At 39.3% G+C, this 17,109-nt stretch overlaps 1 protein-coding gene across 1 annotated transcript in view; it reads left to right on the top strand.

Moving 5' to 3' along the window:
- LOC121859369 overlaps positions 1-17,109 on the top strand; it is a 532,182-nt gene that overhangs the window by 177,723 nt on the left and 337,350 nt on the right. The window contains exons 24-26 of the mRNA XM_042356146.1: positions 9,085-9,260; positions 11,740-11,920; positions 12,413-12,528. Coding sequence (XP_042212080.1) covers positions 9,085-9,260; positions 11,740-11,920; positions 12,413-12,528 — 473 coding nt within the window. The remainder of the gene's footprint in view (positions 1-9,084; positions 9,261-11,739; positions 11,921-12,412; positions 12,529-17,109) is intronic.

Raw genomic sequence — 17,109 nt, 5'->3', positions numbered from 1 at the left:
ACTCCAGGGGGATAAATCGAGAAAAATTTACTTTTTCCAAATAATTTTTAACCTTTTAAATGATAAAACAATCAAAACGAAGTAAGAAAAACTATATATTGACCCTCTAGAAACTTCCCTGGGCCCGCAGTGGCGAGGGAGATAAGGGGACAGTGTTGTTTTGCCGGCGAGCTGTGGTCACTTACGCACTTAGCGGCCATTTTCTGCTGGTCTTTGTGTCTGGGGTGGCCAGTAATGCATATATTTAGTGATCATAATACTTATTTCCTATAAATAATTCATTTAAAATTTATTATAAATGCATTATTTTTCATAAAAAGCGCTAGGCAATACACGCAGTCTGTAGCCAGGCTGTCTGGCTGTTTTTGTGTTTGGGAGAGCAATTAATGCATATAAATAATTATTGGAATAATAATTCCACAAATAAATACATTTATATGATAATCATTGTATTATTTTTTAGTAATACTATACTACAATACAACGACACTCCATCAGTCCTCACTTAACGTTGTCCCAGACAACGTTGTTTCATTATAACGTCACTACTTTTTGGATATCCATGATTCCGACAATGTTGTTTTACGACCCGACCGATTCGTTATCACGTTGTCACCCAACACGGACTACTTTGTATAGACCCGCCACCTCTCATCTTGGCATGCTACCCTCTCTCATCTTGGCCATACCCCGCGGAGCGTCACAGATTCCCCAAGCATTTTCTCCCCAGACTTTGTTAAGCTTCCACAGCATACTTGTGAGCTTAAGCGTTTTTGCTATAAGTACTGTCTGTACTGTAACCATTCGAAACGGCTCCCAAATGCTTATCAAGTGTTAGTGATGCTAATGAGGAGGAGCAAACAGCAGCCAAGGGGGAACCCCAGTCAGAGTGGGAAGGGGAGCCCCCTACGGGTCTCAATGACTCGCCACCTCCCTCCTCTCCACTACCCACCACACACTCGCTCCACCTCTGCCCATCAGTGAGTAAAATACACAATTATTGTATTATCCTATTAATTAAACATTAATTTAGTTTATGAATCTTTTTGGATGTATGATATACATTTTCTATGAAAATTCCATTGAATTTATGTATATGTAATGTTGATAAAATCACACGGGAAAATGGAAACAACGGAGCACCTTAGCTTTCGTCTTTATTCAAGACATCTTCAGAGGCAACTGGATTACATGGACAGAGCGAGGCTTAAATATACAGGGTGACCTTAAAAACATGAGGTCAGGTCATAATGATGTCATCCACTAATCCCCACACCAACACACACGTAGAGGAGCTTAAGAGAAGGGGGTGACGTGACTAGCCAGGTCAGGTCAGAAATAAGGGACCCACAAAAAACTATCATACATCTAGATCAAAGGTTTTCAAAGCATTTTTAACCTTGGGCCACTGACAAATAAATTTATGTAACATATTATCAGTTTTGAACTGACCATCACTAAGGTTTATTGATTTTAATTCCTTAATCAAACTAGCTTCAACCAGAAGTCTTTGACACAAGATGATTTTACTTCTAAGCTTTTTTCCCAAGCAATGTGTATTTTAAAAGGGCTAAAAATCCTTTCATTCCTCTCAAACCAGACAAGTTCCTACACTTAAGAATATTTTGACTCTGCCCTATCGTAATGAATTTGTCCCGTTAGTTCGGTCCCTCAAGCTTCTAAATATTAATGTTGTTTTCAAGTATGACTCAACCATTACCAATATGTTAATAAGGAATAGCCCAAGTTTGAATGTAAATGGAAGTGTTTATTGTATTCCATGTAGCAAATGTAATTGTAATTATGTAGGACAGACAGGGAAAAACACTGCAGCTCAGAATCAAACAACATAAGTATAATATCAGAACTGCATCTGAAAGCAGTGCCTTGTTCGTTCATGTTAGGAATAATAATCACCCCATTGCTTGGGAAAAAAAGCTTAGAAGTATTCAAATCATCTTGTATATTTAAGCCTCGCTCTGTCCATGTAATCCAGTTGCCTCTGAAGATGTCTTGAATAAAGACGAAAGCTAAGGTGCTCCGTTGTTTCCATTTTCCCGTGTGATTTTATCAAGATTTATCTTATCCACGTTTTCATTGTGGATTTACATGAAATATGTAATGTATTTTATGGGGCAAAGGGAGGTTGGGGAACGTAACTCCCTTATTTTATCTGTTTCTTATGGGAATATTGATCCGCTTAACGTTGTTTCCGTTAACATTGTGTTTTACAAGAAAGTAACCGCGACGTTAAGTGAGGACTGGGTGTACTTTTAGCAATATTACTTTGATACAACATGACAAAATGGACAAACGACTCTCCATGTCGACAGGCTAATGAAATTCAATGTGGACAAATGTAAAGTACTCAGTATAGGAGAGGTAAACAGGGAAACCACTTACCAGATGAACAACGATGCCATTGTGGAACTCGACTGTGAGAGAGATTTAGGAGTAATTATAAGTAGGAATCTTAAGTCAAGTAAACAATGTGTTTTTGCTCGTAACGAGGCTAATAAAGTACTTGGGTTCATACAAAGGAGTGTTAGTTACAAGACTAGCAAGGTCATCTTAAAAATTATATCTAGCGCTTGAGAACCTCACCTGGATTACTCAGTTCAGTTCTGGTCACCGTATTACAGAATGGATATAGAATCCTTGGAAAGAATCCATAGAGAATGACAAGACTAATCCCGGCATTAAGAACCTTGAGTACAGAGACAGGTTAAAGATCTTAATTTGCACCCCTCGAGAGACGTAGAGTGAGGGCGATATGATAGAGGTGTATAAATGGAAGTCAGGGTTAAACAAAGGGACATTACAAAGGTACTCAAACTATCCAACCAGGAGCGAACCCGAACAATGGTTTTAAATTAGACAAATTTAGATTTTTTGCGAAATAGGTAAACACTGGTTTGAAACAGAGTAGTGGATGAATGGAACAAGTTACCAAATATCATCATTAACTCCAATACGCTGGATAGCTTCAAACATAGGTTGGATGCTTATATGAGCAATAGGGTGGTATAAAACGGACTGCCCAGTATGGGTCAATTGGCCCGCTGCAGTTTCCTCCATTCTTATGTTCTTATGTTCTTACTAACTGCACGAGTCACCCACGCTACCCTGCGTGTGGCGTGACCACCAAATAGTCATGCTGGAATCTTATAACCCACGTTGGGCATTCAAACAATGGAGCAAAAAGGCGCGCGTTCTGAGGCGTCAACCTGGCGCCCTAGATGAACGTTCCAGAACGGCAACCTTAGGGGCTAAAACAGTATGTACAGTATCATCATCATCATCACATTGTTTTAAGACACCCAAGAGAAGATAAATGTATTTAGATATAATATTGAATTCATTTTATTATTTTATTATGTGAGTGTTCAGTTGTAAACATTATCTCCCCACTGAAAATACTCGCCCTATGATGACTTCCTTTCATGGTCGCTTACTCAAGAAGCATTAAATTTTGTCCTGTAAGACAGCCATAGTGGCTTTGTTTACCAGAACTTCGAATTTTATTTTACAGACTTTCCTGGATTTGTGATTCATCCAACTGGTATTATTCCCTCTTCTTGATTTCTAAGTTATGCATTCCTCTGTGGATGTCTAAAGGAATTTTAAAAAATCATGCAATGATTTTTCTATGTCTGATTCCTCCTTAATGATATCTTCCCAGTTCATACTCTGTAGATTGTCCCTCATGAGCTGACAATCTCCATGGTTGAAGTATTCATATTCCTCCTCAACTACTCTCTCCTGACTTTCAAATATTACACTGCAGATCACAGGCCCTCATCATGGGGGATTTTAATGACAGGACAATAAACCGGGTGAATCTCACCACACATTCTGAGGGAGGACAATTCCTTGATCTCATTCAAGACTCAATCCTCACACTTTTACTTTTACTTTTATCCATTTCACCACTGATCGGCTCTTTTGCCACTTGGCCAGTTGGTCACGTCTGTTTGTTGGCAAGTACAGGGCATGTACTGGCTTCTGAATATATCTGAACCTGCTCCAGTGTTGCTCAAGTCTGATCTTGAAAGAGCTCACACTCGGTGCCGTCACAACACTCTCCTGCAGATGGTTCCAAGAATTAAACAATTCTCACTCAAAAAAGTTTGCTCTCACTGTTTTCTGGACTTGTGGCTTCTTCAACCTTAAGCTGTACAGGTAAAAAGTTTCTGACAGGGTGGGTCCGATGACTTCCGAAATTATACGTACAACTCGTGATGTCCCGGAGGGTTGGTATGTGTGTCTTCACCCACCGCCATTCAGTATCCATCACAGAGAGTGAGTTGACATAGGAATAAAATAATCGATCTAGTGATTACTTTCTATAGTATAAGGAGACAACACACATATCCCAATACCTATAGTCTGTGGTCTCATTTGTTTCTCAGAGAGTATGCACAGATACTTTTTTTAGCTACTGTACATTCGACCGAGTAGTGCCCTCTGAGATATTTATACATTTCGATTAGGTCACCCTTTGCAGTTGCAGGCAGTCTAATCTCTCTGGGTAGCTGACTGTCTTATAAGACCTACTGGGGTCGTCCTTAGGAGGGTGCGGGGCCCCGGCAATGCAGCCACTGCGGGGCCCCAGATAATAAATATATATATATATATATATATATATATATATATATATATATATATATATATATATATATATATATATATATATATATATATATATATATATATATATATATAATGTAGATCCACAATGAAAACGTGGATAAGATAAATCTTGATAAAATCACACGTTGTTTCCTCTTTTCCCGTGTGATTTTATCAATATATATATATATATATATATATATATATATATATATATATATATATATATATATATATATATATATATATATATATACTGTATATATATATATACTGTATATATATATATTTTTTTTATATATGAAGGTAAAAAACCACACTTCATGGAGACGTAAAGTTTATTTTAAACACCAATACACTTTCGGCTCATCACGAGCCCTTCTCAATTGGTAATGACAGAGACAGAGAATAATACACAATATATACACGTGGAGGCTGACTGACCCAAGCCGTCTGTCAACTGGGGATAATCTTCTAACCGTACCTTGGCCTGAACCAACCCTTCTTACCTGGGGATTAAATTACCCCATTGACACAGCTTTGATTTGATAGGTGTACCTCTGAAAGTTGTACAATATTTTCAATCTTATTACATATAATTTTGTTAAATGAAAATTGACTATCAGATAGCTTAAAATTTTGTATAGAGCTTATAAGATTTGATTCAACAATCCTACGTTTAACATAATTCAATATATATATATATAAATATATATATATATATATATATATATATATATATATATATATATATATATATATATATATATATATATATATTTCATTAGCCCAATAGCACACGGATTCTCTACATGCCACCACCACCTCAACCCGTTCTCACCCGCCTACGGATACGGGTAGTCCTGATAAGAGGTTCACGGCGCCATAAGCTCGTTGAACAGGCTTTTGTGTGAAATATAACAGAGTCTAGGACTGCTTTTGTATGCTGGTGGTCCAGCGGTTAGCGTTCCCCGGTCACAGTCATGGGCTTGTGAGCCGTCGGTTCGAATCCTGGCGGGTTGAGGTGTTGATTGTATGTAGAAGTCCGCGTGTTCATTTATACGAAATATATATATATATATATATATATATATATATATATATATATATATATATATATAAAATGTGCAGTCATAAAGAAAAGTGTTTAAGGGGCCCCCACAAGCACGGGGCACGGGCGGTCGCCCCTGTTGCCCCCCCTAAAGGACGGGCCTGCCTACTAGTTTCAATGCCTGAGTCACCTTCTTCTCTGGCCCGAGAACTTTAGTTCATAGACGACAAACACACCTAGGTCCTTTTCACATTCGGACTCAATTAATACGTTCTCATTGTCTTCTTGTACTTCATGACATTGAATCCTAGGCAGCCATTTCCTCGACCATTCTTGAAGCTCATAAAGATCTTCCTGCAGCTCTTCACAGTCTGTTTGGTTCTTAATTTCCCTGAATAACTTGGCATCGTCTGCAAATATTGGTATGGAGGAATGTATAGCTTCCGGCATGTCATTTATAAAGCAGACAAACAACAACAGGCCCAATATCCTGTCCTGTGGTACCCTGCTTGTTACAGGTACACATGACGATTTCATACCATTTATCACCACACACGGCTTGTGGTCATGCAGAAAGTCTCCGATCCATGCTAGGACACTTCCCCGAATCCCTTACCCTTCCAATTTAATTCTAAGCGTTTCATTGGACATGCTGTGAAAAGCCTTGGCAAAATTTAGGTATATATTGTTGATATTTCCACCTTGTTCTAGAATTTGAGTCCAAATATAAGAACATAAGAACGTAAGAAAATAAGGAGTCTGCAATAGGCCGGTTGGCCTGTGCATGGCAGCTCCTGTCGAGAGTTACTACCACTCTCTATCATCCATGAATCTATCTAGCCTCCTTTTGAAACTTTCAAGAGTTCCAGCACTTACTACAAAGTTGCTAAGCTTGTTCCACTCGTCCACCACCCTATTTGTGAACCAGTTTCTTCCTATCTCCCTCCTAAACCTAAACTTATCCAACTTAAATCCGTTGCTCCGAGTTCTATCCTGCTCGGATATTATAAGAACTTTATCTATATCCCCTTTATTGATTCCTTTCACCCACTTAAATACTTCCATCATATCTCCCCGCACTCTTCGTCTTTCTAGGGAATGCAAGTTAAGTTTCTTTAACCTATCCTGATATGGAAGGTTTCTAAGTCCCGGAATCATTTTCGTCATTCTTCGCTGCACCGACTCTAGTGAATTGATATCCATTCTATAATAAGGGCACCAGAACTGAACCGCTTAATCGAGGTGCGGCCTGACTAGCGCAAGATATAGTTGCAATAAGACCTCTGCACTCTTATTACTTACACTTCTAGATATAAAACCCGATACTCTGTTTGCCTTATTTCGAACATTAACGCACTGTTTTCTAGGCCGTAGGTCCGGGCTTACAAGTACCCCTAGGTCTCTTTCACAAGTCGACTTCTCTAGGTTGATGTTGTTAAGGCTGTATACATTGTCAGTATTTGTTCTTCCAATATTAAGTACGCTGCACTTGCTGGTGTTGAATTTCATTTGCCATTTTTCAGACCACCCCTGCAGTTTATCTAGATCCCCCTGTAATGCATTTGCATCCTGCCCTGAATTAATCTGCCGCCCTATTTTGGTTTCATCCGCAAACTTGCTTATGTCACTGCTGATCCCAGTACTTTGAGTAATTGTGTTAAGCAGGAGCGTCCTGGCATGTAATTATGTTAGCAGTCCTTTACAGGGCTTTTTCGTAGTAGATGTTCCATTATGGCATCTCTGATAATGCTCTCTAGTTCTTTACACAGTATGCTGGTCAGGCTTACCGGTCTATAATTATTCGCGGAGTGACGATCACCCTTCTTGAATATAGGACTCAACATAAGCCACCTTCCAGTTGTTGGGGACCTTTTGCTCCTTCAGGTATTTGAAGAACAAGATTTTAAGGGGCTCCACAAGCTCATTACACAGTTTATTTAACACTCTACAGGTAGTCTAGGGTGTACCATATTAGGGTTGATGTACCTGTACCTTCAGTAGTGTTTGAAACTTCGCTCTCTTGTCAAGAAACGTGTCAGTATTAGTGTACATGACTTTCAAGCTGGAAATTTTTCCTCGGTAATGTCTTTCGTTTTGGTATTGACTCCGGCCTTCCTCCATTCTCTGCAGCTGCCTCATTTACTGTATCCCTTGTGTTTTGTGGGGTGTGGTCAGAGATGACATTGTTTACCTGACGCTCACCTTTTCCTGGGTGGGAGGTGGAGCAGGTGGGAGGTGTCCTGCTGTCCCCTGGTTCTGTACTGGCGCACTTGCTTCCACTACCCTACTCTTGAATATAACCCATATACATCCATCCCTGTTCCTCATCGACTCCTCCCTCCTCTGCCTCAAGGACCCCAGGAGTTTGTTGTGCTCAACACGTGACGGAACCCATGAGGGGAGACAACATTCTAGCTTTAGTTTCGACGACTGAGAAGGCTATGGTGAACAAGGTCCATGTCAGGGAGAAACTTAGTTCACCCAGCAATCACGTCATACTGAGATGGAATACCTGCCAAGATAACATAAACCCCCCTCCCCCAACCCGATGTAACGTCAGCCCTATAACACACTCCCGCAGTCAACTTACTCTTGTTTTGAGCTATCAAATCACACTAAATAGACTCAGATGATCTCATTTCATCTAGCTCATCATTAATGTTACTGTCAGGTGTTCCTTGACATACAGAAGTACACCACCACCTCTTGTGGCTCTGTCTTTTCTGAATGGTGGATGATACCCTGGTAACTAAAATTCACCCAAGACATCTCAACCTCATGACTCACTGTTGCCAGTAATGTCTGGTTGTTCCGTGTTTGCATCGAGTATATGCTCAATACTTCAGTCTTGTTAACCATTTGTGTACCAACACTTGATTGGCCTGGTTGATACTATTGTCATTTTTTAAGACTATGAGCCTTGAGGGATAGTGGACTCGCTCTCATGTTTCCCTTGGGATTTTTTTCATTGTGTCTGTCAGTAATTTGAAGGCCAATAAGTAGCAGGAATTGAGGTTTTACAGTGAAATTTATTTAAAAAAACGAATTGAAAAAACAAACATAAAGCAAGAAAGTCAATATGTCCAGGCACTAGTTATTTCAGTCAATTGTAAAATTCTTGTGCATGCGGTCGCATGTTGGTGGCAGCACCCGCCCATATGCAAGCTTCTCAACTCTTACACACAGACACACATTTACCAGTGATAGTATTTTTTTTTGTTTAAACTGCCTTATGGTTTACTTACAAAGTTACACCGGAACAAGTATAAAGTATGTTAATGAATATACCAAGAAACCACCACTCTCTCTCTCTCTCTCTCTCTCTCTCTCTCTTTCTCATAGACCCCAAGCTTACTTTGATATCGATATTCTACCTTATGTAATTTATGTACTTCATGCAGACAATGCACCTGCGCCCCATGATTAGTGACCTCTGCCGCCCTGGATGCATCTGTGCTGCTGGTTATGTTCGTGATGCTGACACTGACACCTGCATCATGCACAATCAGTGCCCGTGTCACCACGGTGGCCGTTCCTATGAAGAAAATGCGACCATCATCGAGGACTGCAACACTTGGTAAGACACCACATGTCCATTCCCTAAATCCAGTACTGCCTCCTCACCTGTTCTTTTTAAGTGGATACCCATAATGATCCAGTTCACCTCTTGCCTTACACCCAACTGGGATTTTCCTTACACTTCATATTACTGTGGGAATTTTGAGTAGAGAATAGCATATTGAGTTTTAGATTATAGGGTTCCCTATATGCCTTGCATGTGTAATGCTGAAGAAAGAGGTACATGCAGGGCTACAGGCAGTCCCCAAGTAACGAGCGATCGACTTACGAACACCCACCCTTACGAATGGGATCCCAGTACATTCATCACTATAATCTGTAATGAAAATCCCACTATTATGTTATTTTAATTATTCTATATTTTTTGACATCATATTATTTACATTATTTATTATGTATGGGATATTAATGTTGTTTTGTATAACACCATTTCAAAACATACAGGTATTCCTCGATATACGAATAATTTAGGTAAAAAAAAACATTCGTTAGGTGAATCTCCATATCTCGAAAAGAAGAACAAATGTGAAAAATAGGGTTCAGTTCCCCAATGATAAAAATAACCCAATATCATAACCCAGAAATCGGCTCACAAGCGAGACAAAAACCTACCTCAATAATGATAAACTGTACGCAACTACTGTAATTTACTACCTAACATCTTAAAAGCATAAATAAAATACTATCTAGATGAAAATATGCAACTAAAACTATTAAGGAAAAGCATAGCTTTTAGTTATATATTTATTTTTTTTATTTATAGGATTTTGTGTCCATGTAATGGAGTTTAAAAAAAAAGAAAGTGAAGAAAGTAAAGTTTATTTATCCAAAACTACAAGTTGAAAAATAATCCTAACCTATCCTGCTATCTCTCGCTGGTGGTAATTTAGGAAATTCGTATAAGTGAATGTTCATATCTCGAATGTTTGTATATTGTGGAATACTTGTATTTATTTTCTGTGACTACGTGAAAAGGATAAGGATAAAGTGGTTGTTTAATGTTGAGTATAAAAGTTAATTTAGATTTTGATTATGTCTTTGTGTGAATTTCAACAGTTTTAGAATTAGTTTCAAATTACCATAGACTAATTCTAACATCACCACCATTCTTCATCATCCGTGTTTCCTCTTGGAAGTGCTATCTTTATACAGTAGTGAGCTCCTGCCTTTGTATCATCCTCCTCCAACCCTCTCTATCATTGTCTTTGCTCTCCAGTTTCCATCATAATCACCAACTCTCATATTTCTCCTAACACAATCCTCTCATCTTAATCTAAGCCATCCTCCCCCTGATGACACACCTCCTGCCATGTATCCACCCTCCTCAACCAGCCGATTTTGTCAAAGTCCTTTCCACTCCAATCTCCTTTAATAACTTATGCAACCTTCTGTTCTGCTTCTTCATTCCTTTTATCTTTCTCACCCAGTTGTTCTAACAGTCTAACACACCTGTGGCTTCCGCCGTTAATGCTCTATCTTAGGTGGTAAAGATAGCCTGGAGCCCTAGTACTGTACACTGTAACACCTTTCTCCCGTAGTTCTTTCTTGTCTTCCCATCTTCTAATATTTCTGCTACCCTAATCCATACCATGGCCTCTATATGTACTCTTTTTCTTGTCTCCACCTCTGATCTCCCATCCTTTAAGACTGTTGTATCCATATTTATGATGCTGTTTCCTTATTGTAGTCACTTACCATCTGTGTGTTCACCCGATATTCACTTGTCTTCTCCAAACTTTTCCACAATCCATGTCTACCAAATAGATCTCATTACTCTTCTAACTGTTGGCTTCTCTCTGCAATCACTAGCAGGTCATCTACATAAAACAACTCCCTGAATAATCCTCCTCCCTAACTTTTCTGTTTTTCAGCCCCATAACTATAATAAACAACAAAGGTCTCACAGCACTGCCCTGCCTCAACTCAAGATGTACTCTAACTTTGTGTCCTACATCTGTTCCACCATATTTACCCCCCTGTTCATGCACTCCTAACCATCTTAATGCCTTAAAAACTGTCTTGGTATTGTATCATATGCTGTCTGTATCCTTTCATCCACTCACTGCCACAATGTAAACATTTTATCTAATATTCCATACCACATAGATATCCTTGTTGTTCCTCTCTGTCATCCTCTACAGTGTCTGCAATCTACACCATCCTTCTTATTCTCCCATCAAACACTTTCCAATGTCTTCAGCATCTGATTTACCTATGGGAACATTCAATATCTTTTTGGGCCTTGTGCATTGCTGTCTTTCTCGATTGGTACTGTACTGTCAACCCTCTCCTCCACACCTTTAACACACACTCTTTCTCTCCCATATATGTTGCTTATTTTGAGATCTTAATCCATTATTTTTTCTTAAAAAAAAATCTGTTGTAGACACCTAATTAATTTTGCCTATCTCAAAATGTGATTGGTCCTCTTCCTCCTTCTCTTTATCATATCCCTATTTCTTTTTTCTGTTCCGCAGCACATGTGAGAGTGGCAAGTGGCTGTGTACAGAGAAAGTGTGTCCAGGGATCTGCACTGCCTGGGGAGACTCTCACTACAAGACCTTTGATGGCCGCCTCTTTGAGTTCCATGGTACCTGTGACTACCTCCTGGCCAAGGGCAAGGACTCCAGGGCTGACAACTTTGAGGTCATAATACAAGTGAGTGAGGGAGTGTGTGTGTGTGTGTGTGGGACTGAGAACAGTGCACAAGGATATAAATGTGGAACACACAGGAATTAAAATGCTTTATGTCTCACCTATCCCAGATATAATAATTATAGAGGAAATACAGGTATTATGAACACTTATTGATCACTGGTAATGAAGAAATGTTTAATATTATCCTTGTTTATTCTCAGGTCTAATTACAATAGACTCATAGTAGTAAAAATTAATTCACATACTCAAACCATGTTTTGTCAGCTCCTTTAATTTTGATGACTTGAAACATGATAAATTCACATGTTTGTTTTACTACAAAGGCAAACAATTATTTTATGGGAGTGGCAGTGAAAGTCCAGTAGGTAGTTTCTTGATGAAATAATATGTTGATTGTAGACATATTTTCTTTTTATGGTAACAATGTTTATTCAATATTGAAATATATTCACTTAATTGTCACTCAATAATATTTTGTTTGATAATATACAGAATGTGCCATGTGGGACTGATGGTGTGACGTGCGCCAAGTCTATTACTCTGAGGGTTGGTACAGGCGATGCTCAGGAAGTTGTGGAGTTCTCACGTAACAAACCTCCACCTACCAAGTGAGTGAAGGGCATGTGTTGTATATGTGAGGAACAAGGTCTTGTGAGGAGAATATCAGAAGAAAATGTAAAATGAATTATACTCTACAGTATTTAGATGTTTTGAGAAATAAACGGTTAAGAGTGTCAAGCTGGAGGAATATGAAAAACTGATTTTTTTTTCCTAGGTTGATATGAAACTTACAATCTTAAAATAAGATAAAGAGAAATATAGTTGTCAGAAATTACTCATTCTTGTTAAAATAGATATTATTATTGAGCATGTTGATTGTTTAGACTGAATTTTCCAAGGAACAGGCTTCACTCCAGACTTTACCAGTAAGCAGGAGGGAGAGCAGAGGGGTGTGTTGGGGTAGTTGTCTTTCGGTGGGGAGGAGACTGGGTACTAGTAGAGGGATGTGGATGGAAAATGTGTATCAGTTGGAAGAGATTACAATGCAGGATAAAATTTTGACAATACTTTTACTTTTATTCTCATTACCACTGATTGGCTCGTTAGTTGCTTAGGCGATCAGTCACGTCTCTGTTTCGCACTGTTGGCAAGTACAATGATACAGTGATATCCCCGTTAGCCGGAACACTTGGTGCAGAGCACTTCTGGGGATGTGAGATGTCCTGTTAACCGGACGAGTTTCTCAATCCCGGAAAAATTTCCCATCCCGGAAATATTTCCGGTTACTGGAAAAAACTTTCCGAGTGTCTAAACTATGCATCTAGCACAGACAAACAGTAGCCCACATCCTCAGAATATTTCTATGTGCTGGGGAGTTTTCCAAGAGTCTAAATTAAAAATATATATGATATGGTCGAGAATGAAGATGTGTGTTACAGCAAAGACTGGTATTTTCCACTCCCTTTGAGCTGGGGGGGATTCGTGGGTCTTCTGTAACTGACCGGACCTGACACAATTTCAGGTGGAGGTAGGGTGGGGTATTAGTGATTTCATATTACTGACCTAATGATACAATGTCAGGTCCCCCATTATCGGGTGGTGGATTTGTGAGTCTGAGGACCTGAAGATATCTTGAATAAACATGGAAGCTAAAATACAGTATTTTTTATACTTACACTTATTGCATTATATCCCTTCAACTTTACGTTACATAAGATTTTAAATTGTGGAGTGAGAAAGCAGAAAGGCGTGGGTGATTAGAGAGATGGAGTGGAAAGCAGTGGGAACATGCACCAGTGTTGCCAATCGCTAAGCTCAGCAGCTGATCTTTTAATTCACCACCACGTAGTTAATCACGCATAAATTTAAGTCATACAATATAAGGGTGTGTGTGGGTGGTGTTAGGGTGTGATAGTGTGGTATTAATTAATAAATAAGCAATATTGTATCGTCAATGACAGTCGTTTGATGAATAGTAGCGTACTACAATTGTCACTACTATTCATCAAACTACTGTACTGTCATTAACAATACAATATTGTTTATTTATTATTCATTAACTAATACCCCAATACCACATCATACACACACACAACATCTAGTTTACAGTCTTTTGTGTGAGACACTGAGTTGGACGGAGGCAAGGAGTAGGCGGGGGGGGGGCAGAGAGGCAAGGTGGAGGCAGGGGGAGGCAAGGAGGCTGGCACTCCCCTTTTCACCATTGATCAGCCTCTTATGGTGTATGTTTATCATGGTTAATATAAAATATTAAACACATTAAGCACAAATTGTTACAGTAAACATATCTTTATTAATTAATAAATAAAAAAACAAAGTAAAACATGGCAGGCATGGAGAGTAGTAGGGGAGAGGCAGGAACCTTATTGGGGTGTGTGCGATCAGTTCCCTCCCTCCCTCTGCATGGCACAGTGTCAAGGAATAGTTCGAGAAGACTGGACAACTCGCCAACTGCACTGGCTAACCATTACCCCGGAATACGATCCGCAAATCGATTAACATCCAGGTTCCCAATTACTGCTGGATAGACAGAGGCAAATGGCATAAAGAAACTTGCCCATAGTTTCACCCTGCCCGAGGATCGAACTTGGGTTCGCTCGCTTGCAAGGTGAGGATGCTGACCATTACACCACAGGTCACACACACTCCACAAACACACACACACAATCGCACAAACACACAACCACACACACACACACACACAACCACACAGACACACACAACCACACACACACATACACACACATGCAGACACACGCAGACACAACCACACACACACACACACAATCACACAGACACACACAACCACACACACACACACACACACGGGAATTAAGACAACAAGAATCCAGTGAGGGTCTTGTTGTGTGACTTCATGGAGGCGAATTAAGAGATCAGCTGTTGAGGAGCTCATTGCTTGGCAACACTGGTGCACGTTACCACTCCATCTCTAATCACCCACACCTTTCTGCTTTCTCACTCCACATTTTAAAATGTTATGTCATGTTATGTTGAAGGGACACAACCTTGCTCATTTATACTTATGCTCATCACAATCTCCCTAAAAAATACTTTAGCTTTCGTGTTTATTCAAGACATCTTCAGGTCATGAGAACCACTAATCCTCCACCCAAGAAAGGATGACCTGACATTCCATCAGAAGGTCAGTAATATGAGTCCACTAATCCCCCACCCTACCTCCACCTGACATTGAGCCAGGTCAGGTCAGGCCCCCCCCCCAAAAAAAAAAAACTTTAACTTTTATCTTTATTCAAGAAATTTTCTGCAAATTATCTCGATTTTCAACCTCGGAAAATTTGTTCCTAAAGGTGGATTTTTTTTTAATTCCGACTTTGGAGATGATTTATCGAGCAAATTTCAATTCTGGCTATCGGAGATTTCTGGGTGATGAGACAACTCTCTTAAAGCCGGAAAAAAATCCCTCATCCCTTGAATATTCCGTAATTTAACGGGTAACAGAAAAATGTTCTCGGAAGTTCCAGAAATTGCCCATTACATCATCTCTCAAACCCAGAAAAAAATTCCTCATCCACGGAATTTTTTGGAATTTTCCGAGTATCGGGAAATTTTTTTTTTTTCCGGAAAATGTCCCCTCAGAAAATCGCTCCCAAAATTGGAATTTTTCCGGAAAATTTCGGCTTTGGGAACGATTTTCTGGGAAAATTTTAATTCCAGCCATCAGAGAGTTCCAGGTTTGAGGGAATCCGCTTCACGGAGATATTACTGTACTAGGCTCCTAAATGTATCTGAACCTGCTCCAGTGTTGGTCAAGTCTGGTCTTGAAAGAGCTCTCATGCAGTGCCGTCACAACAGTCTCTGGCAGATTGTTCCAAGAGTTAACAACTCTCACTCCGAAAAAGTTACCTCTTACAGTTTTCTGGTCTTGCGGCTTCTTCAAACTTGAGCTGTGACCCCTTGTGGGGCGAGTGTCTGCCAGCTCCAGGTAAGGACACTCAACTGAGTAGTGCCCTTTGAGATGTTTATACACCTCAATTAGGTCCCCCCTTGCCCGTCTGTAGTACAGTAGACTCGCAACTTACGCGTATTTTTCTTCTGCGGTTTCAACTATATCCGGATTACCGAGGGTTAGGTCTAAATTTTCAAAATTTTTATGTCTAGTGCAAACTATAGCATGTTCATATTCGAATTAATCACTATCTTATAAGAATCCCATAAGTGTAAATTATATTCTCCCAGGTCAATTCAGTGACCTTTTATAAAAGAAAAACAAAAACTCACTCTAAAGAACATAAATAGATAAATACTTCACTAGACCTCCCAGTGCCAGCTGTCAAACCCCCCCCCCCCAAAAAAAAAAAAATTAATAAAAAATCATCTTCCCAGCCAGGGTTTGGTGGTTTTAGGCTTAAAGTTTTTATCTTATAAAATATCACAGACTAAAGTTAGGAGAATATAACTTGCATTCCTAGAATCCTTGCAAGACAGCGAATAATTTGACTATAAACGTCATATATTTTGCACAAGAGATAAAATTTTTAGTACGTTAGTGTAGTACATTTTTATTAATGTACAAGTTTTTCAACTGTATTTTTGGGTAGATTTACATAAATTTCTTCATTTATTTCTATTCATTTACATGCACACACCATCCTAAAAAAAGTAAAAATAATAATTGTCCTCCTGGGGGAGGAAGGGAGGAGGAGCACCCATGCTTAGGGCAAATAAACCGCCCCTTAAGCACAGTATAAGATTGTCTACTGTATAAACAGATGATGCTTGAAGTTAGCACAATTGCTAAGCAACATAATAAAGGCATTTGTTATGGTTTATGAATGGTGGGAAAGGAGGTACAGTGAGATGGTGTGAGTTTGCCTCTGTCATTAAGTTAATGCACTGTAGGTGCATTGGTTTACGTTGTGATAATTTTGTCTCATATAATAAACCTGCGATAGCAGGGCTTGTATAGTGATAAAGGATTAACTCACCAAGAAAACACAAACGTATCCCAATAATATTGGGAAGTATGGGCGCATTGAGTGCAGGGTAAGTTTTGGAAATTAAAAAAGAAAAGTGCGTTCCATATTCCAGTAAATACGGTACTATATATGGTCATTGATATAATACTATACGCACATCTTTTGGTTCACAAGGCAGTATTCAGAAGCATAAGAGTCACGGCTTTGATATGG

This window comes from Homarus americanus, unplaced genomic scaffold (genome assembly GCF_018991925.1).
Source record: "Homarus americanus isolate GMGI-L3 unplaced genomic scaffold, GMGI_Hamer_2.0 scaffold7626, whole genome shotgun sequence".
NCBI classification, from domain to species: domain Eukaryota; kingdom Metazoa; phylum Arthropoda; class Malacostraca; order Decapoda; family Nephropidae; genus Homarus; species Homarus americanus.
This window is presented reverse-complemented; position numbering and strand designations above follow the sequence as displayed.